The sequence below is a fragment of the Cygnus olor genome, chromosome 1 (genome assembly GCF_009769625.2).
Source record: "Cygnus olor isolate bCygOlo1 chromosome 1, bCygOlo1.pri.v2, whole genome shotgun sequence".
Lineage (NCBI taxonomy): Eukaryota > Metazoa > Chordata > Aves > Anseriformes > Anatidae > Cygnus > Cygnus olor.
The window spans coordinates 194,483,024-194,509,431 of NC_049169.1; the positions used below are offsets into that span (position 1 = coordinate 194,483,024).

Consider the following 26,408-nt stretch of genomic DNA (forward strand, 5'->3'; position numbering starts at 1 on the left):
TTAAGGGTGAAGGACTTCAAGCTGGTGAGATCAGCCCTACAAGGTACCCCAGGGCCTGCCTGCCATCAGGGAAATCCTGCCTGGGACACAGCAGAGCAGTTTCCAAGCCCAGGTAGCAGCTCTTGGGGGGATGAAGTATCTGATTTGATTTTTCTGTGTGTTCAGGAAACAGGTACTTGGCACAGAAAGCGGCACTCCTTCCCTTCTTGAAGTGCTACTTATTTCAGTGATGATGCCATGTCTGAGACTTGTGCAAGTCACTGAGGTGTAACTCAGGCACTACCCCAGTCTGTGACCTGTCACATCGCATTGCTCCTCTACAATAGAATAATTAGGGCTGATTCAGCACCTAACGTCCTCAGCCCTATCTCAGTGGCCTTTGGACTTGTGTGTGGTTTGAACCATGCTATTACGCTCCTGTCACTGCCCAGCACAGTATCCTGGTTCATAAATGGCATGACTGATCATACTCTTGGAGTGGAGTCAACAGCATTTTTTTAAAGGAAATGTATAATATTGGCTGATAGTAAGCCACAAGCTTGTGCAAACTTTAAAACATCTGACTCGGAGGATTGCATTCAGCTTTTTCATCTCACTATTAAAATGTACCTTGCTCACTAAGAGAAAACTGTTAACGAATCTTCTAAATTTACTAGGATATCTGGCAACTAGCTGTGTACTGTTACACAGTGACGTGACTTATATCCCTGACACTTTGGTATTCCCAGAAAAAGGGACGTCCTTCAAGGAAAAAAGATTGTTTCAGGATAACATTCTGGTTTTGTGGAAGGATTTTGATTTTGCTGCTTCAAAATGTATCATAAACATATGGAGAGATTAGGATATGCGTAGCAGTACAGGATGGACATAAAAGTACTTCCTTGAAGAATGACGACTGTACTTTCTAGTGCTGCCTGAGAATGAGAAATTGCAAACATCAATGTGACAAATTATAAGTTAACAAACAATTCTTAGAACTATGAATTACCAATTTTCATTTTTGTAATATTAGAAATATGGAACTACCAATCAAAGTTCCCCTTTCAGCAGTAGTTCTGTAGTGAGAGACTTTGATTTAGGGAAAACCCACACATGATTCACACTGTGGGTTTATTTTTTCGTTATTTAGTCAGGGGTGTGGGTGGAAGTTTCTCCTTAGGAAGAGAAGAATTAAAGCCATTAGAAGATTTTAAAAAATGATCAGATATAATTGTGGCAAAAGAGAACTAGCCTAAAGAGTCACATACAAGCCCTCGATAAGTGATGTATAAAGTAAATGGAAATCACTGAGACAGAAAATTGTTGGAGGCTGGAAAACTCTTTTGGGGAAATACTTCTCTTCTAAGACATCTGCCTAAAGGTTTTCTTCAGTCTGTGCTGAAAAGAGGATAGACGTAGAGGATAGATGTGCTGGATAAACCTCTGCAATACTTGCGCTCCTATGCAGACTTGAACAAGGAATGATGAGTTGAGTACCTAGAAAAGGGATACTTGGAGGTCTCTTTCCTCAGCATGAGCAAAAAAGGTGCAGCTTTTCTGAGGAAGAAGTGTGCAAATAAAGTAAGGTTGTTGCTAATACAGAGAGTCAGAAGCCTGTACTGTGTGGGGGAAGAATGGAAACCCCTCTGAAAGAAAAAAAAAAAAAGTCCTTTATTCACAAAGGCATCAACCCCCTCTTCCTTAGGCACCCAGTTTGGCAATGCTGAGCAGATGGGTCCTGGACCTGGCAGGGTGATTTGAGGCAATCAGGGTGATGTATGGATGCTCACTCTCCAGGCAAGAGCTGTCTCTGAACAACAGTTGGAGGTAGGTAAGGCTTGCCTCTCTCCAAAGGTTATATAGAGATGTTAGGCACACTTCAGGCAGAGTCAGTGTGTTAGGAGATGCCACATCCAATACCCTGACAGAGGTGAGGCTGGTGCAGTGCCATGGGTCTAGGCAGTAGAGATGCTGAGCATGTATTCCCAGTAGGTCCAGGCACACCTACACACACACACACGCCACACCGTGGATGTCCCAGCAGCTGGGCTTAGACTCCCCAGCTGTCCTGCAGCTGCCCTGGGATGCCCTATTTTCCCCCATTGTCTCATGCAGACTCACACAAACAGGTCTCTCTGCTGACCCCACATCCCACAGTCTCCCTCCTAGTCACTGGCTTGGGTTCCCAGTCTCTCCAGTAGCCAACCCACAAACATCCGTGTCTCTCCAGTATCCAGCCCAGGCTTATGTCCACTTTGAAAGTCAGCTCCCAACCTCTTATCCTACTCACTGACTCATCAGCTGCGTCTTCACCAGTGCTCGTACACAGATGTAGTAGGTACTCATGTGACACACACATCCCAGTCTTTCCAGTTGCTGGCATCACAGACACATGGGTCTGCAGCCCCTGGTCCCACCACAGGGGCTGTCACTGAGACCCCACATACCTGTGCACATGAGAAAGAGCCCCTTAACCAGGAAAATTGCTTAAAGTGGTGTTTAGTGAGAAGCCAGGACTGTGCTGGTCACATGGAGGGGCACGGTCAGGCAATCAGAAACCTGCTTGCACACAGCCAGCCCTTTATGCCCTTATCCTGCTGTTTTCCCACTTGTTCCTCTCCAAATCACCGTTAATCCTCCTGCATTAAATATCCCATAATAAGTCTTGTGCAATCTCAAAATGCTCTTCCCCTGCACCCCATCATGAGTCCCATGCCCTTTAGGAAGTAACCTACCACCATGTGACGAGGGTCCCCCAGCCCATATGTTGAGACTCCCCCAGAACAACGTAGGGGCTTGTGGGGTGAGCTGGGGGGCTCTGGTGGCCCGAAGAGGTGGCTGGGGCTTCCCAGCTGGCCAGGGTACCCCTCTGCTCCTTTGTGTGTGAAGGTGAGCCTCTAGTCACTCAATATAACACAACAGTCCCACAAGGAAAGTGAGGGACTGTGTTGGCACAGGTCAGCACTCAGTAAATTAGTTTTGGCACATTCGAGTTTCCTTTTGCTGGCTTTTGAGGGTGTTTTTTTCTGCAGACTTGGAAAGGAGAGGGTGACAATGAGAGAACTGCTGTGTGATGAGAACAGAAGATGACTGAAACCTCTCTTTCCATCATTCAAGGGAGATGTGCTGGAGGACACGCAGTGGGAAGCCAATGCAGATGGTGAAACGGGACATGACTTTGTAGCCCAACACGATGGAAATTCCCAAGGCAGAGTGAAGCCACTGCTTCTGCTTTCTCTTCCTGATGCTGTTTAAGATTTTCATTCAATGACTGTAAGCACATAAGCAGCTCCCACAGCTGGTGTTGGAATCCAGAACTTCCTAATTCTGCCATTGGCTGTCCTAAAAATTAATTTATTTGTAGTTTCCAGGAAAACAACCAGATGTCCCCTCCTACCCTCTGCCTGACTCAGTATCCTCCTGGTCCCATTACAATTTGGCAAAAGACCCTTTCGAGAAGTGTGCATAGCAGCAGAAACTTCGTGTACAATCTGTAGCTTGTGATTTCCTAATGTTCCCATCTCAGCCACTGGACCCTTCTGATTAACCTGCACCTCTTCTTTGCCTGTACATGTTTAAATATCATGTGTCTTAAGAAAATAAAAGGGAAGAAAAAGGAATAAAAGAAAAAAAGAAAGGATAGATAAATATCTAAGGAGCTAAGGAGTTCTTCGGGAAGAATTAAAAAAAAAAAAAAGATGAAAAAAAAAATGGAGGCACTGAATAAGGATCTATATAAGCAAACCTACATAAACATATGAGGAAGAAATATTTACAGGGAGGAAAAAAAATCTAGTTTAGAAACAGAATTAGAGAAGTTAAGCAGTAGTTCACTAATCCCAGTATCATGTGAGCTGTTGCAGACTTTGGAGATGTATCCAACACATGACACTTTTTGTTTGTGTCTGGAAATCATGATGAATTAAGAATAATCAACAGCAAAGTTTTCTTGGACAGTAAGCCATGAAGCTGAATCTCTTTACTGGTGTAAAAGCTGTACCCATTGATCATCTTCCTATCAATTTCAAAGACCAGCACAGTATTATTGCATTGAGATGTCCTGTATTATCTTTATTCAATCACTGCAAATAAGCAATATGACTCACAATGGAAGGTATAAGGAAATCTGGTTTTCCCAGAAATTGTGTCTGCTCCGTTAAGTCTCGGCATGATTGAGGGGTGGCAGATGCTGCACTACAGTGAGGGTGGAAATATATAGTAAGTAAATTATATTTTCCTGATGTTTGGGAACTGATTTAAATAATTTCCAGAAGGATATTTCCAACTCCTTAGGAGTTGGACTGGATAGTCCTTGTGCTTCCCTTCCAACTCAGGATATTCTATGATTCTAGAATAATAAAATTTTCACCCTGTATTGACCTTCTTCAGAGCAAAATCTGATCAGATATCAGAAACAAAAGAAAATGGTACATATTTGCCTTTTCCCATCTCACACTAGCCTTTTTTTCCCCTGTCAAGACATTGAACCATAAAAAAATGTATTTCAAAAGACTTCTATAGGTTTCCACAGAGTGCATTTATCTCTGGCAAGGACAGCAATACCAAAAACATCTCAAAAGATGTCCAGCCTGTACTTGACAACTTCCAGAGTTAGCAAGCATGCAGCCACTTCAGAACATCTACTCTGGTGCTTAGCTGTCCTTGCAGTTAGAAATGTTTTCTGGAATTTAGGGATCTATAGTAGAGGTGCCCACATGTCCAAGGTGTTTAAAATCCTCTTATATTTGACCTAGACCTAGTCAATACAGTCAATAAAGTATAAAGGGCACTTCAGTTGATCTTAAACTCCATGTCATATGGTCAGTAGTATCACTCTCTAGAATCCCAAAATGGGAGCTTAGACACCTATATCACATGTAGATACCTATGCATCAAAACTTTTAAAGCTGATTCTACATCAGAGCATCATTAATTCATCCATAACTGAGACACCTATTTGGGGCTGACTGACATGACACAGGAGGTATGGAGATCTACATCCTTGTAGGGGGGAGAATGGAGACTTACATCCTTGTAGAGGTCAGGTGGGATTCCCTAGAACATTTCAAATTGTACAGATGCTCATGACAAACCTCTTCATTAATCACTCTCGTTTGAGATCACGGTAGAGTCTTGGAGAACATTCACAGCTTGTCTTTTGGGAACAACTCTTCATATATTTAACAATATTTATCATACATACCTCCTCTTGATGAGACAGGGAACACAAAGTCACAGAATGGTTTTCAATCTTTATTTTCCAGATACACATACGTTCCTGTTGGGTTTCACAGAGTCTTTCTGATCAGAGTACATTATTGTCCCTGGATCTAAACACCCTATTGCATGTCCGCTGGCAAGAGTATAAGCATTATTTTATTAATCATATATAGAATCCCAGCTTATATGTTCCAGTAACCTGACTGAATTTTTAAATATCAGTTGAAAATTGTTGAAACATTTTAGTTCTCAAATTTGCTAACAGCACAAGATTGTTTTAGACAGAACTGCTAATCAGCTGATGGCAGCCCTCATGGACTTATGATACTAATTATTCCTAAATAAGATCAGTTCGTTGCACTTTTATATGTTATTGCTACATATTTGGCAAGGTTTTACATTTTATTATTTATTATATCAGAATATATGTATTGTTATTGATTATAATGCAATATATTATATTATGTTACTGTTATATCTTATTTCTGATTTTTTCTCCAGTTTGTCAAGACCTTGTGCCATAAAAAGTCTAAAGGTATGATTTAAAAAAAAAAAAAAAAAGGTTATGAAATATAATATAATTTGGAAATGAAATGTAATTTTCACCTTTTATCTGAAGAGTACTTCCTTATTTACTAAATAGACTATGAAATTGCTCAAAACAGAAGGCTAAGGCAAAATAAAGACAGTAACATTAGTTAAACACAGTTCATCACTCCCTGATGATGAAACGGTTATGCATCATTTTTACTAATCAGAGGATATTATGCAGCATGAGTCAGACTGTCACTGATTTACAATTTAGCTATATAAACAGAGCTGAAAAGCATGCTCAATAGCTCAAGACTTCAAAGAGTAGCTGAGCCAGAGAGCATTTGACAAGAATGAAGTTCCTTTCGCTTCTCCTGTTGCTGTCTGTGGCTGTCTCCTCTGCTTTCCCTGTGGGTCCAGAAGCAGAAGATGAAGGACAAACCATAAATCTTGTGGAGGTAAATATTGTCTGGTGCATTTCTAAATGAAACAGAAAGTAGTCTGAGAGACTACTATAACTGCAATTCTTTTCATAGAATATGACTTGAAATTAAAGATGTATCATTTTGCAGGGGTTTCAATAGAAAGCTTTTCCTACTAATCTGGAAAATCTATGAAAATTTTGTGGAAATTATTTACATAAAATTCATCTAAAAATTGTGTAGCTTCTCTTTTGATGTTACTAAGGTAATAGCAATAATAGAGAAGCATGAGTTCTAGCCACAAGGCTCAAAGGTTGTGCAGAAATAGTCAAAATTGGCAACAGTTTACATTTCAGAGTGTGCTTTGAAACTTGTGACATGACTGGTCTCAGCAACACAAGGGAGGAAACTCACTTGAATCAGAGTCGGATTTCAATATTTTGTTGAATGGATTTTTTAAAATATTTTTTTAAAGATGAAATCTATGAGAAACGAAACATTTGTATAGACATAACATGTATACACTATATGTCTCTACATAATATATGTCTCTATTTATTGGAGACAACAGTATTGAAATTTAGTATGAATATCTGGTTTTGTAAAATCATATTACACTGCTTAGAATAAATGGTATGACTTGGCAAGTCCTGACTCTCCAGCTGTATTCACCAGGTTTGTCAGGAGTCCTAGCTGTCTGCGGTTTCATTGCCAATCTCTATTTCCTTGAATGGGACAAATGAAGTTATAAATTTCCTCATAAGTTTTGCTACTAAAGTAGGCTATAATAAATAAATGTGGAATTAATTATTAATAGCAAATATTAGATTTTAAAGACTAAATTAAGATCAAATTTTTTCTCCATATATTCCATCAGTGAAACAAGACATTTAGATAAGTATGAAAAGTGTAAATCATACCTATCTTTTCATACTGATTCCTGAAGAAAATAATCTATTCTAGCTTTTGGTAAATACAAAGCTTGTTGATAAAATCATTTAAGAAGACTTAGAAAATTTAAGTGGGACTCAACAGAATACTGATATGCCACAATATAATGCCACTTCTTTTTTGTATTCTGGTTCAGACGTATCTACAGAATTTCTACAATCTTCAAATAGACCACCATCCTCATGTAAGACAGAGGGGTAAAAATCACCTTGTTGAAAAGCTCAAGGAAATGCAAGAATTCTTTGGACTACAGGTGACTGGAAAACCTGATCTTGAAACTTTGGAGATGATGAATAAACCCAGATGTGGTGTTCCTGATGTTCAGCAATATATGTTCACACCAGGGAATCCAAAATGGAAGAAAAATAATCTGACATACAGGTAACTTCCTAATCTGGTTCAAAAAGATACAAGTCTCGCATCTCAACTTTGGAAGCCTGAAGTAAAATACATTATGCCATAAATATATCTGCAGTGATTAACTGACTTCTTGAAAGAAACAGGCACTCTACTCTAAAAGGCAGTATCTAAAGTGAAGACATTATTGATTTTTATTCATGAAAGAAATACCTAAGATTTCTTACTTTTGTACTAATTATTATTTTTCAACTAAAACTCTGTATTCTTAACATTATATAATGTGCTGGTTTTGCTTTGAAGGATTGTGAATTACACCAGAAAAATGAGACAAACCGATGTAGATGAAGCAATCCAAAAAGCTCTGAATGTCTGGAGCAGCGTGACACCATTGACATTCCAAAAGACTGAGGACAAAGATGCAGATATAGTGATCTCTTTTGCATATAGAGGTAAAACTGATACCTTTACATAGTAAATAGCCACCTGAAAATATAGAAATAATTTGATTCTAAATGATTTTTTCTTCTTCATTTTAGATCACCAGGACAACTCTCCTTTTGATGGCCCCAATGGGCAGCTGGCTCATGCTTTTCAACCAGGTGAAGGTATTGGTGGAGATGTGCATCTTGATGAGGAGGAAGCCTGGTCAAAAGATGCAAGAGGTAAGGACTCTGTAACTGGATCCATTTATCTAGTTTTACCTTGTAAAATATTTTCATGATACTTAGCTCCTAAGCCTGATTGCAGATAAAATGTGAGTAGGAGGGTCAGAGCTTGTCCTTTTAAATTGCTTTACTCCACACTTCAAAGTTTCATACTATCTAGAGTATTCAAACATCTTCAAAATTTTCATCCCTGTGTTTGTTATGAAGGATTGTTCTGTTGGGTCACGGAACATCCAACATCATTGGAATGATCCTTGATCCTGAGCGATTTATGCAATAATAAGAGAAACAGGATTTTTGTTTAAGACAAGGAGACCATAATCAATGCCCAACATTCTTCAAGTACTCACATAGCCCTTCAGTTACAAAATTTATGAGTTGTAATGTTGGTAGTATTACTTACAGCCTGTCTCGTACCTGTAGCATATTTTGGGAAGATGCATAAAACTTTTTCCCATTTAGACAACTATGTTGAATACTGAAACAGATGTTACATTTTTCACGATTCTTATCCCACAGGATACAACTTGTTCATTGTCGTTGCCCATGAGCTTGGCCATTCACTGGGTCTGTCCCATTCAAATGATCCTGGAGCACTGATGTATCCAACTTATGCCTACACGGACCCCAATGAATTCATTCTTCCTCAGGATGACATTGATGGCATTCAAGCTATATATGGTAAGAAAAAACATTTTTTTTAGTATTTCTACTTGGAGGCAGATTAATAGTGATAAGAGTATATTTTAAATATGTTTATTCCACTAAAATGAGAAATCTGTTTTAAACAATGGATAACAAAAGAAGGAAAATTTCTGGAGGCTATCTTCAGCTGAAGTCCCTTTCTGCAAAACAAACATTTTGGAAAAGATGAACACAACTGTTTTTAGCAATGTCAAAATTCTGCTTTTAAAGATAGACCTTTAGTTTATATCCATATGCCCTCTCATTCTCTTTAAAGAATGTTCTTGACATCCTTGGACACCTTCTGAACACTGTCTTTATATCTTTCCATATTAAAAGATAAATTTTTCTTCATTTATCTTCCTATAGGACAGACTAATGCTGCTGTGCAGCCTACAGGGCCCAAAACTCCACAAGCCTGTGACCCCAATTTGACATTTGATGCTATTACTACCTTGCGTGGAGAATTAATGTTCTTCAAGGGCAGGTAATACCAATAGGCACATGTATTATCTCTTATATATATTCGATAGTTTAAAAGAAAAGAAAAATGTAATCCATGAGGGAAAACTATCATTTTAAATTTAGTACAAAGAGAAACACTAGAAAACCACCATGGTACCCAAGAAAGAGTTCTCAAATCATTAATCTCAAAAGCCTTAATTGACAAGAGCAGTGAGGGAGGTCAGGACTTACAGGTTGCTTCCCACCTGTTTTGCTGTTATGGCCATTGCTGTGACAGACTTGTCTCTAGACTAGATATGGCAATGTATTCTTATGTCCCATGCTACAATCTTTTTGCTACAAAAACAGGGGCAGGACTGAAAGCATCAGTATTTAGGAAGACATATTAGGTGGTTACTGAAACCAACTCAACCTTCCTATCCTACAGAGAAATAGAAGAGCTTATATTTATCTTGCCTGATTTTTGGTACTAAACAAGGTGCTAAACTTAAAGGTGCAGTCACACCAGACTTCCTTTACATTCAGTGAAGAGGGATACTCATGCCCTAATGAGTAATTCAGACATTAGACAGAATAAATCACTAGGTGGAGGTACTCATCTCCCTCCTGTTATAGTCTGGGAGTTATGATCATTGTTTTACATTTATAATGAGTGGAACTGTTCTAATATGTAAATTTTGTTTTAACCAGATATATGCTGCGCAAACATCCTGAGAGGGCAGAGACAGAGCTCAATTTTATCTCACTGTTCTGGCCAAAACTGCCATCAGGAATTCAAGCTGCCTATGAGAATATTGAAAAGGATGAAGTTTTACTTTTTAAAGGTAATGGAATCTGAACTTCTTTACTTTTTCTGGCCATATCCTCCCTTGACCTTTACAAATTATGCAGTTATAAAAGTCACAGTGATTCTTTAAGGAAGGCTACTGAAAGAGTCTCTTATAAAGCTGCAAATAATTAAACCAGAACATGATAGAGCTATAATGTTAGAAGAGCTCTCCAGAAGTCATAGTCCTAAAAAATCTTCCTGCTCTCTTTTAGTTAATGTGCTGAAAAACAAGACATAAAAATTATTTCCCTGCTTCAAATCTAGTTTTCTTCAGATAACAACATTTAATTTATGCAGAAGGATTTTTGCTGTCTTAACACATCATTCAACTGGCAAATACAGGAGTTTGTACATTAATGTTACTGTTCTCACTATTAGCATGGAGTATACTGTTACAAGATTGTTTAGTATGATTTTCACCAAAAAGATTTGAAGTCTAGTTTAAAAAGGGAGTAAGAGAATTAGTTACTAGACTTTTTTTTTTTCCCTGTAAAGATATTTCAAAAAATATTTTTGAAATTGTATTTCGAAAGCCAAAGGGAAAAAAAAAGAAAAGACTTTGGGCAATATTTGGAAAACTGACACGCTTATTAGTATTTTGTCATATTTTTGAAAAAAACAAGTGTTGGTGAAAAATTACACTGTGGGAGGAAAAATGTGTGTTCACTAAGAAAAAAAAAAACTTTTCTTTAAAGTTCTCACATACATTTTAAATATCTCAAATAACTTCATTATTATTAACTTCATAATGTACCAAATTAAAGTATATATTACCATATATGAAGATGTTCATTGCACCAAAAATTACCAAACCATTTTGATTAGACATATGCATTTCTTAATAGTTTAATGCACATGATCTAGCATTCAAATATTATGTGGATCTATATTCAAATAATACGTTATAGAAATGTAATAAACTTCCAGCATTCCACTCAATGTCAGTGGATTAAGTCATCAACCTTCAGCCCTCCACAGGTTGTTAACTAGACAAATATATTATGTTCATTTGACCTAAATCTGGGGAAAGTACTATCCATACACCTTATCATTCTAGTGGTTTTTACTCATAAAAACAAAGGACATTTCCACTCTTTTCATAATGTAGTTCCAATGTAAAGATTAAAACCATTTTCTAAAACAATAAACTGAAATGGCAAAACCAAATGAAATATATTTATATTTTTCAGAGGACAAATATTGGGTTATCAGAGGATATGACATTCCACATGGTTATCCTAAACCAATCTATCGCTTGGGGTTCCCGAAGACTGTTAAAAGAGTTAATGCAGCTTACAGTGACGAGACCACAGGAAAAACATATTTCTTTGTAGCTGACAGATACTGGAGGTAAGGTGTAATATTAATCTACCAGAAAGTGTCTTTTCATTTGTCCCTGAGGATGGATATATTACTATAAAAGTAAAATGTAATGATGTTTAAATCAGGTATGCTCCAGAAATTTAAACAGGTTTCTCTGGGAGTTTAAACATTTAGAGAAGTTACTATGAAATGCCAAGATTTCTATTGGACTTTTTGCCATTCATTAGATTGCTGTAGTGGCAACGTATTTACTTGCTACTGGATGAAACATCTGTTTAGTAAAGCAGCTATTTTTTAGTAAATTATTCATTTTTTCTCCACAACACTGATGCTTTTCTGTGTAATGTTACGATACAGTATACTTTTCACTCACATTTCAAGCAAAATGAACTACTAATAAAAAGTATTGTAATTGAATTTCCCTTTGAACAATCAAACTGTACATAATCTCCTATTGTACAGTTGGTATTATTTGTAATTTAAATGTAGCTCATGATAAATTTCAGAAAGTACCTGGCCGAAAGTAATATAAGTATGCTTCAGGACTGTGCTACAAGTTTTTCTATTCCCACACTTTTTGCTATGCTTTTAGATTGAACTGGATATCCAGTAGCTAGAAATAGAAACACATTTTAGATGCAAGTGATGGCCAAGGCTCTAGATCGTCCAGAAATTCATTAATATATCCCTGGGCTTCATTCTCAGGATCCATGAGAGCTTTGTTACAAACTTGTCTGAAGGCAGGTTTTTTAAATTTCAAGACATTCATCAGAACTTTAATATATAATAAGAATTAAAAATGTACTTTAGCTTATCCTTATAAGACTTAACACTGAGAGTAGAGTTGCATAGGTGTGAACTTTCAAAATATTATCTGCTTCACTACAAATTGTAATGATGTTTCTTGTTTTAAGATACGATGAAAACAAAAAATCCATGGATCAAGGTTATCCCAGGAAAATAGTCCATGACTTTGGAAAAATAGGCAGAGTTGATGCTGCTTTCCAGACTGATGGTAAGTAAAACATATGTTTAAACTGGGTTTATTTGAATATTTGACCTTCTTTAGATAGAAGCTTTTATTTTCAAAAACCTGTTATTAGCCCTGAAGCAAACCAATAGAGATGGAAATGAAAAATAGAAAGTATATATGAATGTTTTTTGTTGTTGTTGTTTCCCCCATTATACCAAAAAGTCACCTATTAAATATAACTGGGTTTAATTTTACTTTTAGGCTATGTCTACTTCTTCCATGGAACAACTCAGTTCCAGTTTGATCCTCGGTCCAAACGGATTGTCAGTCAAAGGAAGAGCATCAGCTGGTTTAATTGCTAATTGCAATGTTTTTCCATATGCACACTGTATATTTTTATGTGCTGATTTTTTCAGCATTTTATGACTATCAGGTCAGAATGATTTTCTGTCCAGATTTTGTAAGAGTACAGTTTTAATAATTATTAATTGTAATACAAATGCATTTATATAACTTATTACACTTTCACCCGCTACATTAACATTCCGAATAAATTATATTTGTCATATCATTGTGCCCTTGCTTTTTTATTTGTGTTAATACTCAAGAGTGAAGTCTAGCTTCCAAATACTAAAAAATGTGTTTTGGCATGAAATATTGGATTTTTATCCCTAGCTAAAGAAAGGATCAGCCAGCTGGCTCTGAGACTTATAACCCCACACAAGTTCTGGTAAAAATCCTATGGGTAATTAGGACAGTTGGTCTAGTGTCAATCCACGAAATTATCAGTCATTATCTAGTGTCAGTCATCATTATCTAGTGTCTGTCTACAAAATCATTAGTGCTAGTCCACAAATCTCACTTCCATATTTGTATTTAAGAACTGAATTTAAGACTGGAAAAATGTATTATAAAGAAGGTTGCTGAAACCTTTGCCCTGCTATCACAGGTAGCCACGTTATGTAAGGGGTGGATAAACCTCCTCATTCAGGGAGGCTCTGTTAAGTACTTAATACTCCAGTACTTAGTAAATCCCTCCTGGTTTCAGTGGAATAAAGGATAAAGAAGATTGCATTAAAAATGAGAATTCTTAGACAAAAATATTTCTGATACAAGAAGTTCATGAAAAAGACAGCTTTACATCCACAGTTTTTATTTTCAAATATCTTCAGTTAGAATGGTTTCTGAAAGGTTATCCACTTTCTTTCTCTTCCTCCGCCCCCCCCCCCTTTTTTTTTTTTTGTAGCTCAGCTACCATTAGAAGCCATAGGTCCCATAACAAGATGTATTGTCTCATTCTTCATCTGCATTATGCAACATACATACTTCAGAGGAAGGTTTCAGGTTAATGTAATAGAATTCACAGGATTTTGAGAAAAGAACATATAACCTTATAACTTTTTTTCATTACTTGGCTATCTGTATTGGAACCCTATTAAACTGCATCTTTTGTAAATAAATAACAGACGATAATTTTTACCCTCATCAAATTCAAGAGTAAAAATTGATCTAAATTCAAAGATAAGAAACTATAATTGAAAATGGAGGTGAATATATATTATATTCCTTATAAAACCTAATAAATAAATAAATAAATAAATTTCAGTAAATCAAAGACAAATTAATAAGTTAATATATGTGAACCTTGTTCTCACAAAATTCTATAATTCGAAACTTCAGTAACAATGCTATTTTACATTTTTCTTGTGCAAGCCAGTGCTACTGAACAATCAATCTAAAAGCTGTTTTAAACATATATGTCTAAATTGATTATGTTTTTTGGGGTTTGTTTTGTTTTGTTTTGTTTTAATAGAGATCACCTACAGACCTAGCAACAGAAGATTTAGAGGGAAAGATAATACTTCTTTCTAGACAAGGCCGAAATTAAAAAATAAAAATTTGGGGCATATATTTCCTTCAAATGTGAAGATTGTGAGGTAATTCCAGAATAGCTCCTCAGAGTTAGAGCAGGACCACTAATTCCTCTCTAGAACTAAAAACTGGGGGTACTCATTGGAGCAGAGAAAATGTTAAATGGGGTAAGGAGGTGGTTATGTTTTAAAGGAAAGAGAGAAAGTCAGAGAAAGGGTAATTCACAGCCCATAATGATGAAGAGTTTAAAGAGAGCAGAAAGTTACAACAACATATTTTTAGTCCACGCCTTTTGGCATCCTGTAAAGTTCTGATTTTCAGTTCCCGGGCACATTTTCGGGAACATGTTTTGTAAATTTCCTTTGAGCAGGAAGACCAAGAGCTCAAAACGAAGTGATTTTTTGAGTGAAAATTTCCCCCAAGCTTGCATGAGTGCATTTTTTCTTTTCTTGCATGAGTGTAGCAATTGCTCCGTTTCAGCCACAAAGAAGGACAGCTGGTGCCAGCTCCCTGCATAAGCACCACTTCCAGTAAGTCTGACTCTGGTTGTCATTACCTGGTAAGTCCATGCAATCACCTGCCCTTTTGATAAGTTCATGGTCCTATTTATTAAGAACTTTACTAAGGTAGAGTACTGCAACACTCCCTAGTGTTTGTTATGGTTTTTATGTGTAGACCCCATTGCTATTAACTGAGGCAGATTCACCCATGGAGGCATTAAATTGCCTAAACATGTGTTTAGTGCATTGGTATCCAAGATGACCATGCAGGTATGATACAGGACTTCTGGAAGATCAGCACTCCCTAAAGCCCCACAGAGCCTATGCTGTCTCTCGGCACCAACATTTGGATGGATGAATCCTGCCCTCACAGAGTACAGTCTTTGCCAAGGGTTTGTTACGGATCAAATACATTATTTAAAACATTTGACATTGTCCCATGTTTTTCACTCAAGCTGAGTAGAGTCAACTTTGTTGAATCCATGGTCAGATTGATAGAACAAGGGGTAATGACTCTAAACTAAAAGAGGGTATGTTTATATAAGGAAGAAATTCTTCACAATGGGTGTAGTGAGACACTGGAATGAGTTGTCGAGAGAAGTTGTGGATACCCCACTCCTGGAAGTGTTCAAGGCCAGGTTGGATGGGGCTTTGGGCAACCTGGTGTACTGCGTGGCATCCCTGCCCATGGCAGGGGGGTCGGAATTGTATGATCACTATGGTCCCTTCCAAACCAAACCATTCTATGATTCTACTATTGAGCCTGCAAAGTAGTGGCTCATCTCAGCTACCTGAACAGGTATCTAGTGCCATTAAGGTGCCTGGGTGTTTCCACCTGGCCTCTCAATGCCAGTCTAGGAGCCATGTGCCCCCTCTAGGTCCTGGCTTACAGCCACCAGGCCTGTGTTTATGTCTCAGGTTCACTAGACTGTCTCAAGAGAACAACACACCACTGTTCAGGCAACTAAATTGAAGCCTAAGTGTTTTCATATGATCTCAGGCTTAGGCTCCCATGATGGTCAATGGTGTTGGTCAAGACATTTGGTGAGCTCCTGAGAGCTGTACAGATCATCCTCTGTTTACATCTTACATGTGGTCAGAAGAAATGCTCTGTAGATGTCATCTGACCATATTTATTAGATTTCTGTTGATATCATGCAAGCCTAGACAGTTAAATCACATATAGACACCCACAGTGTGAACTCTTAGGAGATCTAAATCCCTGATTGTATCATATTAAGATGACCATGATGCAGTGGTATTGAGGATTGCTGTAGCTCTCTGTGTAGTATCACTTGGTACTAGTGATGTGGTGAGGACAGCCAGTGACCTTTCTAAGTTAAAACTTGGGTCACATAGCTGCAGTCTGGATGAAACCTGTTCTAGGAAAACAAAGGAAGTCACAAGGCATAACATCCTCTAACTCTAACCAAAGCTAAAGATAAGAAGAAGGAAACCATAACCAACAGCAGTTCACAGCTACTTCTTCTCTCAGACCTCAAGGCATGCTATAGACATAATTGTGTAACATCTTTTGTGAGAAACTGCATTTAGACTTCTCTCCCATGAGTAGTGGGAACTGGACGATGTGTTGTGCAGGTGGTCAAGAAGCAAAAACCTTACACAGGCTTTGAGTAATGTAGGACTCCATTACCTGGCACACAGGTCTCTTCTGAGCAAATACTAATGTAGGTTAAGCTATTAGCTGAAGCTAGAAGCATAGTCTAAATTAGTTGTTTAAGCTGTTCTACATTCAGTAAAGACGGCAAAAGAGTACCTGAAAAGGGCAGTTCATCCTATCCTAAGACAGCTGACTCAATCACTCTCTAGAGAGACATATTTCTCCATTTTCTATAGACAAATACTTAACTAATAAATGTATAAAGCCAGGTGCAACGAATCTTATCCTAGCTGTTTTCACTGTCTCTATCCTTCCACTGCTGTACAGCATATAGCTGTGGGAACTTATAGCCAGCCACAGCAGAAAAAAAGATAATAAATTCTCCCAGTTCATATCAAATTTCCTCACAATACTGCCTTGATTTTTTACAAAATTAAATTGAAAACAGCCAAAACACCTTTTCCGAAAGGATACTCTAATGCCATTGGTAATTATGTTTCATGCAAAAGCTGCTGAACAGTTTGGTTTTGTTTTGAGACCTGTGCCATATATATACAGTCAGATGGTAATGCCTTCTAGCTTTAAAACCATTGAGGCAACCAAATATTTCAGTTTTACAATGGAAAGCAGAGCTCAAAAAAAAAAAAAAATGTATTTCTGGACAAGTGCACAAGGGATTTCAGTTCTGTGATACTCCCCATGTCAGAAAATTTGTTGTCACAGTTTGTACCTCAGTAACAGAATTAAAAGGGATCCACGTGTCTTGGGTCTCTTACCTTATCACAATAAAATGATAATAATGACAAATTAAGGGAGGTGGGGTTGTTTATTATTATAGCTGAGAAATACTATTAACAAGAAAGTTTAACAAACAAGGGTAGATTGTGAAATTTGGGCTAGAAAATTCGTCATTAATGTCTCCAGCTGGAGAAAAGTTGGCTGCAAGTGACAGCAAAAAGCCAGCAATATGGAAACAAGGATTTCCCGAAAAAAAAGCCGCAGTCCAACACAAGGATATTTCTTACAACTCTTTCATAAATGTTGAGCACACGCTGTCAGATCTCCTTGGAGGTCCCAAACACCTTCAGCTCCCATTCCTAACAGTGAAAGAGGAAGGTGCTTGGCCAGCACAGGATGAAAGCCTATAATTTGTCACAGTTTGTATGACTTTAAATTTCCTTTATTCTGAATTACTTAAGACAGGAAATAATCATATCCCCTGTGGTTATTGTGGTTAAACTGAAGAAGCCTTTCTTGATGAAAAGGCAGATAGATAGATAGATAGATAGATAGACAGATAGATAAATAATTGATAGATAGAAAGATAGAAAGAAAGAAAAAATAATAGATAATTGATGAGAAAGAGAGAAAGAGAGAGAGAAAGAGAGAAGAGAGAGAGAGAGAAAGAGAGAAAGAGAGAAAGAGAGAGAGAGAGAGAGAGAAAGAAATAAAGAAAGAGAAAGAAAGAAAGAAAGAAAGAAAGAAAGAAAGAAAGAAAGAAAGAAAGAAAAAGAAAGAAAGAAAAAGAGAGAAAGAAAGGAAGGAAGGAAGCAAGGAAGGAAGGAAGGAAGAAAGGAAGGAAGGAAGGAAGGAAGGAAGGAAGGAAGGAAGATGTAAGATTATTCACATCCTTTAGGCTGTTTTATAGGGTAAAGTATTTTTCGCTTATGGATATCCTGGATTTTACCACTATAATTTAAAGAAAACACACAGCCTTTCCAAGGAGTTTCAGGGAAGAGAAGGTGAGTGAGTTGAGCCTTTATTCCATTTTCTAAAACAAACACTCTCACTTAATGGATGAATTTAAAAAATATTTATTTATTTATTTATTTATTTATTTTTGCCTAGAAATGGCAGTAATTTGTCCCAAAGTTTTAATTTCTTGGATGGGATGCCTGTCTGGTGCATGACTCCCATTCTCAGACCGAGAGTGGATAAGACTCCCTCTACAATTGGAGGTCCCATTTCACACAGATGGACTGGGACATCCACTGTGCTCCATTGCATCTGACATGAAATTGCTCAGATTCTCTAAAATTCAGTCTAAAATATCTAAAATTGAGTGCCAGGTTTGAAACGGTAGCTAAGCAGCTCAGGAGTATTCAAATACTAACTGATTTCAGATGGCTGTGAAATCGGATGGGTTTAATTAAGTGTAATTGTGTCAGCCAGTACAGTGTTATAGGATGTCTGGAGGTAATCAGAGCACAGTAGACTCTGAGTCAGTCTACAGCTGGCTCTACAAAGCACTCTATAACCATACTAACTGGAATGTGAGAGACGATGCACACAGAGCAGAAAGCAGACTGCTCTGGTACGAGGATGGAAAAGAGTGTAAGAATGAAGACAATTTTGCTTCTTCTTTTAATGTGTGCTGCTGTTTCTGACGCTCTTCCCATCCACCCAGAGAAAGACAACAAAGAAGAAGATGCAAAGCTTGTAGAGGTAACTCTATTGTCCATATCTGAGATCTACAGCCCTTTCCTTTTAGATGTAATCTGCATGTTCTAGCTATGCAGCAGTTTGCTGTCTTTCTGAGGCAATGCTATTACACAGAATTCTGTTGCCCAAACTTTATTAAAGTAGGATAATCGGTAAAGACTGGAAATGTCAAGTGAATAAGAATCAGAGAAAAATGTGCCTGTTTCTGTTTAGCTGTGATCCTCAGGAAAACAACTCTTATGCTCTGAAATCACAGGCAAATTATTCTACTAGCACAATACACAAACAATATCAGTCCTAAGTTATGTATTTAAGAAACAGACCAAAATGTGAAATGTGTTTGCTTTATTTTTTCTTTTTCATTAGGACTATTTAAATAAATTCTATACTGTTGAACCAGATCCAAATCAGCTTGGATGGAAAACAAATGCTGAATCGACAGCTGAAAAACTCCAGAAAATGCAACGATTTTTTGGTTTGAAAGTGACTGGAAAACCAGACACTGAGACTTTAGAAATGATGAAAAAACCCAGGTGTGGAGTTCCCGATGTGGGTCTTTATGGTGTCACTTTGCCTGGGTGGAAGAAAAACAAGCTGACTTACAGGTAGTATTTCCATAATTGTGTTTCTGTGCTTATATTGTGGTTTTGTGGGTATCCACGTTTGTTAGATTTAAATGTAACTTCTATAGCAACTGTTTCCATCTGGGAACACAAAAATGTTTTTGTTTCTCCAGCTGTTAGCTAAGTATATTCCTGAGAGGAATCTCTGAGATTCAAGCTGGGAGTTTTACATTTTATGAGTCAACTATAGTATTTTGCCTGTCTTGTATCACTCCTAACTAATATTCTGTAAGCCAAACAGAAATATCAGTTGCACCCTGTGCAAACCCTCCTATCTTCAAAATTTGCTAAGACCAACAGCTTAGTCACAGAATCACGAGGAGACAATTTTCCTCATGCCCAAGAGACCACCCCCTGGATGAAGGCCACTTGGAGAAAAACTGATACTGTGTAAACAATTATTTTTATGCAAAAGACATGTTGGGCGGTTATTATGTTCCTTAAACTTACTCAGTCCAAGATGAGTTTGGGGAGCTATTGGATTACAGGGTAAATTGCTTCTTCTACATCTCTGTTCATCATCTTAACAATATTAGAGAAATTCTTTTGTAACCATAGAATCGTGAACTATACACCAGATATGAGCAAAGACGATGTGGATAAAGCAATCCAGAAGGCATTTAAAGTGTGGAGCACTGTCACCCCGCTGATTTTCACTCGCATTCGTGAGGGAATAGCAGATATAATAATTGCTTTTGGGACCAAAGGTAATGGACTGACTGCAAATCAGTGGTAAGACTAATTTAAAGATTTTTCCAGTTGTCATGACATAAACTCAATGTTATTTCAACATCATATTATTTAGTTCATGGACATTGCCCTCGTTATTTTGATGGCCCCCTTGGTGTCCTCGCTCATGCTTTTCCACCTGGTGATGGTTTTGGTGGTGATGCACACTTCGATGAGGATGAAGATTGGACCACAGGCTCAGATGGTATGTAACAAAAGGTTTCTGAAGTGTTATGCCAATAGGAAATTCTTTTCTGATTTCATTTAGCTGAAGGATACACTGAGACAAAGCATAGCACTAACAGTTGAAAGATATTGCAGACCATCCTCAAACAGGAATACTTAAAATGTGATGTGAAAACCAGCCTGATCTACTCCAGACCATATTTACCAAAAGCAAACGTACCAACAGGGACAACCCTTTTCAGATATGAGTGCTACAGACGTGCTGCTCTTACCTGGGGGTCAGTGGGGCCCATCCCCACCAAAGCTCCACAACCCGTGGTAAAAGCTGGCTCTTTTTCCCCTCCTGGTGCACATGCTGGCACCAAGCCTGCACTAGCACACCCTGCAGAGGCAGCACATCGTGCCTTGCAGCAGCCCTTGGAGGAGGTTCCCTCCATCTGAAACTCATTTGAGCCACCAGTGATAACAAAGAGTCCTCACCAATAATACCAGATAGGTCCCGCTATAGCTTTACTTTGCATTCAAGATAGAATGAGCCAATGTGAGGAAGTGTTTTCCAAGTAATTTCAGTTGCCTGCCAGCAGCTGGGAGTTTGAACGTGCCATTTTGGCTGCCCACAGGCTGAGATACAGGATGGAGAGGTGACTACAAATGTGTGCCACCAGCCTAGTAAACAGAGGGACACCGAGTGTTCAACCATCCACCTGGGACCCGCCTGCTTCCCTCAGCCCCCTGGCTGGCCATACAGCATGTACTGCCTCTGACAGATCTATCACTACATGGGCACATTACCCTGTTGTATCCACTGTATGCCTTTTCTCATCCACTTTTGGGGAAGGAAAACAGCAGAGGCGAACTGGACTGCAGGAAAAACAGGGAGCTAACAAACAGGAAGGTGTTGTAAAAGGACTGCACAAGGAGGAGGAGATATGTGGGCTTATTGTGGGAAAAAAAAAAAAAAAAAAAAAAGAGGGTTGATGGCTGGACTCCCATGTTGAAAAAATGTAATGTTTCTCCCCACGCTGGGAATGAATGGGTCAACCCCAGCTTTGCTGTTTTTCCTCAACAGCGTGGCTCCAGCAGTGATATATTGCAGAACTTGTTGGAGAGCTTGGGAGGCTCGTGAGAAGGGAGGACAGGAAACGTGTGTGGAAACTTCAGGCTTTGTTTGTTTTTTTAGAAATGGATATGTTGTCTTCAGTCAGCCTGTGTTGGGCAACTGATGACAAGTTCTCTGCTCTGCCACAGGCTTGTGATCTTCACTGTTGATATTGCTGGCTCTCGGACAGCAGAGCAGATGATTGTTCTTTCCTAATTCAGAAAGGCATTTTACTTGGAGGGATGCACGTAATTAACTGCACTTTGAAGGAAATCCTATTTTTATCTGTTTACTGTGTTAACATTTCACCGGAAATAAGCATGCATAAGCATAATATTTTTTAAAGATTTTTTATTTGACAAGGCTATAGAGAAGCCATATGCTTAAAATTCCTGTTATTAAAAGGGTAAATCATCCAGGTAAAATTATATTTTTCTTTACCTATTCATGACCTCACCTTTCTTACCCAGGTTTGTGGGAGGTGTGGGGAGCTGACAAACAATGACAACTTGGTACCTCAACTGTTCAGAGTGCACCCTCTTCTCCTTTCCCTGGAGAGCTGTTAGTTTGACATGACTCACTATCTAATCAGCTCTAGTTCAGCTGGGAAACCCTGTCAGGACATTCCTCAAGGCTGCACCCACACTCACCCCCAGACAGCTACTCGTGCCACACATGTACTTTCAGTAGGTAACAAAAAGAACAGCAGGAAAGAGGGCCAAGAGTCACTTCCTTCTAATGGTGGAAGAACACAACCTACCTATATAAAATGTAGGTACATGTATATGCATACCCTAGCAAATTACAGTATATTGTATGGAAACCATCACATCAATAGCCCTGGTGTGCTCAGAATGTATTAGCCATTTGCAGACCAAAAGTAGACTGATCTCTATATCCATTTCTTAAGGATTCAACTTGTTCCTTGTTGCTGCTCATGAGTTTGGCCACGCACTGGGTCTCTCTCATTCTAATGACCAGAGAGCCTTGATGTTCCCCAATTACGCCTACGTCAGCCCCAGCGAATTTCCTCTCTCTCCAGACGACATAAGTGGCATTCAGTCCATTTATGGTGAGTAAAATCTACTGCTTAAAAAATAATAAAAATAAATTAAAAAAAAATCCATTCATACATGAAAAACAATGTTTCTACAAATGTGGTGGATTCTAAAATGTCTCCCTTAGGTTCTCCAACAAAAATCCCAGATAAAAGCCCACCCATTCCTACATCACCTAAAATCTGTGGCTCCCAGATATCTTTTGATGCTATAACTACACTCCGACGAGAGATCATGTTTCTAAAGGGCAGGTAAATATTGATATGACGATTGACTCTGTGAAGTTTGTGTTTTAGACTGAATACTCTGGTGGTTAGCATGACCATGATTATGGGATTTATAATGAGACAGATGGGTAGATTTCAGAATCAATTGTTCACAGAAACAAAACTGTCAGCAGATAGGAGTTATATTAATATTTTTACAGGATCCCCTGACAAAATAGGCTGCTTCTTATTTTCAGAAAACAACTTGGCCCCAGTAAAGTTTTATTCCCAAAAGTATAGATGGTTACAACAAGCAGTGAAATGAATAATTGCTGCAACCAATTCCAAATAAATTAGTATGCTCTACGGTACAGTTGGACCATTATCTCTTCCAGTTACCCATGCAAGCCCTAGGTCTTGTATTTGGATATACAAAGAACAGCCAGTCAGGCTCCCCTGGGACCCTATACCTCTCATATTACACACTACAACAGCAACCTGAATTTGGTACTTGCTTGTAGGTGATATTGTTAATCAATCAATACCATGACAATTACCAATGAGGGTAATTCCACAAAGTCAGGGGAAAAAAAAAAAAAAAAAAGCCCAATTTCCCACAGAGGGGAGTTTTCTTTTCTGACACATCAACCCAGGTAGTTCCACTGACAAGAAAGAACTTGTAAGTCACGACATTGTTCACATTCTTGTGCATATATAGAAACGTCTGTGGTTTATTATTTACTACAAAAATTGTTTCATATTTTCATCAGACACTTGTGGAGAGTCTATCCTGATAACTCAGAAGTTGAACTTGAATTAATTTCTGCCTTCTGGCCAACTCTGCCATCTGGTATTCAAGCAGCGTATGAGAACATGAAAGATCAGATCCTATTTTTCAAAGGTGAAGTATGAGATTTTCTTTAAATTTTTCTTACCTTTAGTTTTGAAGGAAAATATGAGGGAAGAAGGGTAGCTATATGTGCATGAAATTCACTTTTCAAATTAAAATAAATAAATAGATAAATAAATAAATAACATTAAGGGTTTTTCATCTAGTTTTCCTACAACCTACATGGAGAAAGTATGTTTTTCTTTCATTTAGTTTCCCAAAATCAATGGCAAAACTTTACCTTTTTTTTTTTTTTTTTTCCCTTTTTTTTTCCTTTTTTTTCCTTTTTTTTTTTTCTTTTTTTTTTTTTCATAGGCAATAAGTTCTGGGTTATCAGCGGATATCAGGTGTTGCTTGGTTATCCAAAGAACATCAACACACTGGGCTTTCCTAAAGGTGTTAAGAAAATTGATGCAGCTGTTTGTAATAAAAATACAGGGAAGACAGACTTTTTCATAGGCGACAAGTACTGGAGGTATGAAAAAGAGACAAATATTTTGTTATGATTGACTCCAATATAATCTGTATGCAATTAAAATTGCACATTAGACATTTATATAACATTAGGTAACACATAGAAATGTCTGTTTGACTCTTGCAGAGAGAATAATATAGCTTTGACTTTTGAGAGTTTAATGGTGTGCTAAAACAGCCATTTAAGATAAGAACTCATTTTGATCCATTATACCCAGAAGCTGAAAAAGTTCCTGCATGTAGACTATTTTTACAAACAAACAAACAAACAAACAGTTATCTCTAGAAAATAAAGAAATGAGAGAGAGCCTATTTCAGCAGAAGGCTGGCTGGGACAGCTTGTACAAGATTTCTGTGATTTCTGAAAAGTCCTAGATTATTTTACCTCTTTCAGAAAGGTACCAATCACAGTTCATTTCCCTTCCTTTGGCAGATTAACATTAGATTTACAATGTGCTTCTTTTAAATCCTATTCACTATCTGTACGAATGATTCTCTATTCTTGAACGCTAGGCAAACAGAAGCAAAAAGTCAGCTTTGAGAAGCTGATCGAGTCCTCCTGTGTGCAAGGGTAACTGATGCAAAGGCTTCTGCAGGCAACCAGGAGCATGTATGGGTCAAATACACTTTGTTATGACTATTTGTGGAGCTACTAGTGAGACATGCAGTGTCAGCTGGATTTTTGGCCGCATGTGGTTTCCTGCCCTTTGTTTTTTATAGTTTTGTAAAGAATGTTCACAATAACTTGCACTGCTATTTTACTGCCTTGGTCACAAGACAAAGGCATGTAAGAAAACCACAGCATGGATTTCTTACCTAGTAACACCCATTCTCTAAGTCTCAAATCCTTGTGAAAGGTATTTCTTGTATCCAACAAGAAGTAAAACAAAGGTTTGCTTGTTTACTTGTTTTTTTTCCTCAAATTCTTCAAAAATTTGTTTCCTCAGATCTTCAAGAACCTTAGTTCCTCCTTTCATCCCTCAAATTCAGTCCCATCTTACAAAAATTGTCCCAATTTGATTTGACTTGAAGTAAGGCAGTTTCCTCCCTTCTATGTAAAACATTATATCAGAGTCTAAGGGGAGTATATAATTCATGTAAAAAAATTGTGCAGTCACTATAGAGATGGTGAATACCATTCAGCAACTGCTTCATTCTTTGCAGAACTGGTGTCTAAATTCTGTAAAGCTACATGTCTCCTTTTATATGATTTAGGTATGATGAGCATAGCCAGTCCATGGAGAAGGGTTATCCTAGACGGACAGTCAATGACTTTCCAGGAATTAGCCAGAAGGTTGATGCTGTTTTCCAACATAAAGGTAAATGAAACGAGCTTGGGCTTTTAAGTAAAATCAGTTTAATTTTAAAGAGCACATGTTCTGGAGTTATTATTGATGTCATTATTGGTGTATTCTGCAAAAGATAGAACTGAACAGATGCTCTTTTGTGTGCACAAAGATAGTGTTATGTTAGACATGTATGACACTATGTTAGAATGAAGCTACTTCTTGTTCGCAGAATTTAATGTCTTACTTTTTTGTTTCTAGGTTTCTTCTACTTCTTCCATGGATCAAGGCAGTGGGAGTTTGACCCTACTGCTAAAAAAGTTATCCGTGAAATGAAGAGTAACAGCTGGTTTAATTGTTAATATCATTAAACTTTCTTATACATAACAAATGAGAATAAAGTCATTCTAGATTTCTCAAAGGCTGTTCATGTATACACTGCTATACGGGAGAAGCAATGGGACTACTTTTCATATATGTTTACTATTTTAATAAACTGGTATGTAGGCTCTAACTGTTCCCCTCATTAAGTGCAAAATGTACAACATAATTTATTGTTTTATACTTGGGGAGGAGGGAGGACAAATAATTTGGAAATAAATAGTTCTAAGTTTGAAGTCAAATATTCTCTGCTTCATCTCTTGCAGGCATTTTATATTTCTAAGAAGGTGTGAAAGACTACATATTCATGTGTCAACTCTAGTTTTCAGATATTCTTTCAACTTAGGTTATTTATATTTTCCTTTTGTCCCCAAACATTTTCAAGAACCAGGCTTTTTATTACTTGTTTATTCTTCTGTCTCATCTCCTGTTTTCACTTCTCCTATTCTTTGGCTATTGAAACCTTGTTCCTTTCGCATCAAATCAATATTGTGCTACAACAATGACCTCCCTGTCCCGGTGTCCAAATATATTTACTCACCTTGATATGTTTTCCCAGCATATCAATTACCATTTCATCAGCAGCTGTTTGGGACCAATTCACAAATCTTTGTGAATCTACTAATGACATCCTTCACGA

General features: G+C 37.7%; 2 protein-coding genes across 2 annotated transcripts; both read left to right on the plus strand.

The window, feature by feature from the left end:
- The first annotated feature begins 6,042 nt into the window (after positions 1-6,042).
- On the plus strand, positions 6,043-12,967 carry LOC121064775 (interstitial collagenase-like). The gene is made up of 10 exons (XM_040546835.1): positions 6,043-6,188; positions 7,240-7,484; positions 7,764-7,912; positions 8,000-8,125; positions 8,648-8,809; positions 9,182-9,299; positions 9,968-10,101; positions 11,297-11,456; positions 12,344-12,444; positions 12,664-12,967. The coding sequence occupies exons 1-10, from the start codon at positions 6,084-6,086 to the stop codon at positions 12,762-12,764; spliced, it is 1,401 nt and encodes a 466-aa protein (XP_040402769.1). The 5' UTR covers positions 6,043-6,083; the 3' UTR covers positions 12,765-12,967.
- A 5,635-nt stretch (positions 12,968-18,602) lies between these two features.
- LOC121063587 (matrix metalloproteinase-27-like) lies at positions 18,603-25,898 on the plus strand. The gene is made up of 10 exons (XM_040544159.1): positions 18,603-18,840; positions 19,204-19,442; positions 20,019-20,167; positions 20,266-20,394; positions 22,385-22,546; positions 22,660-22,783; positions 23,509-23,639; positions 23,943-24,102; positions 25,317-25,420; positions 25,649-25,898. Exons 1-10 carry the CDS (start codon positions 18,679-18,681, stop codon positions 25,747-25,749), a joined length of 1,461 nt encoding a protein of 486 aa, XP_040400093.1. The 5' UTR covers positions 18,603-18,678; the 3' UTR covers positions 25,750-25,898.
- The last annotated feature ends 510 nt before the right edge of the window (positions 25,899-26,408 follow it).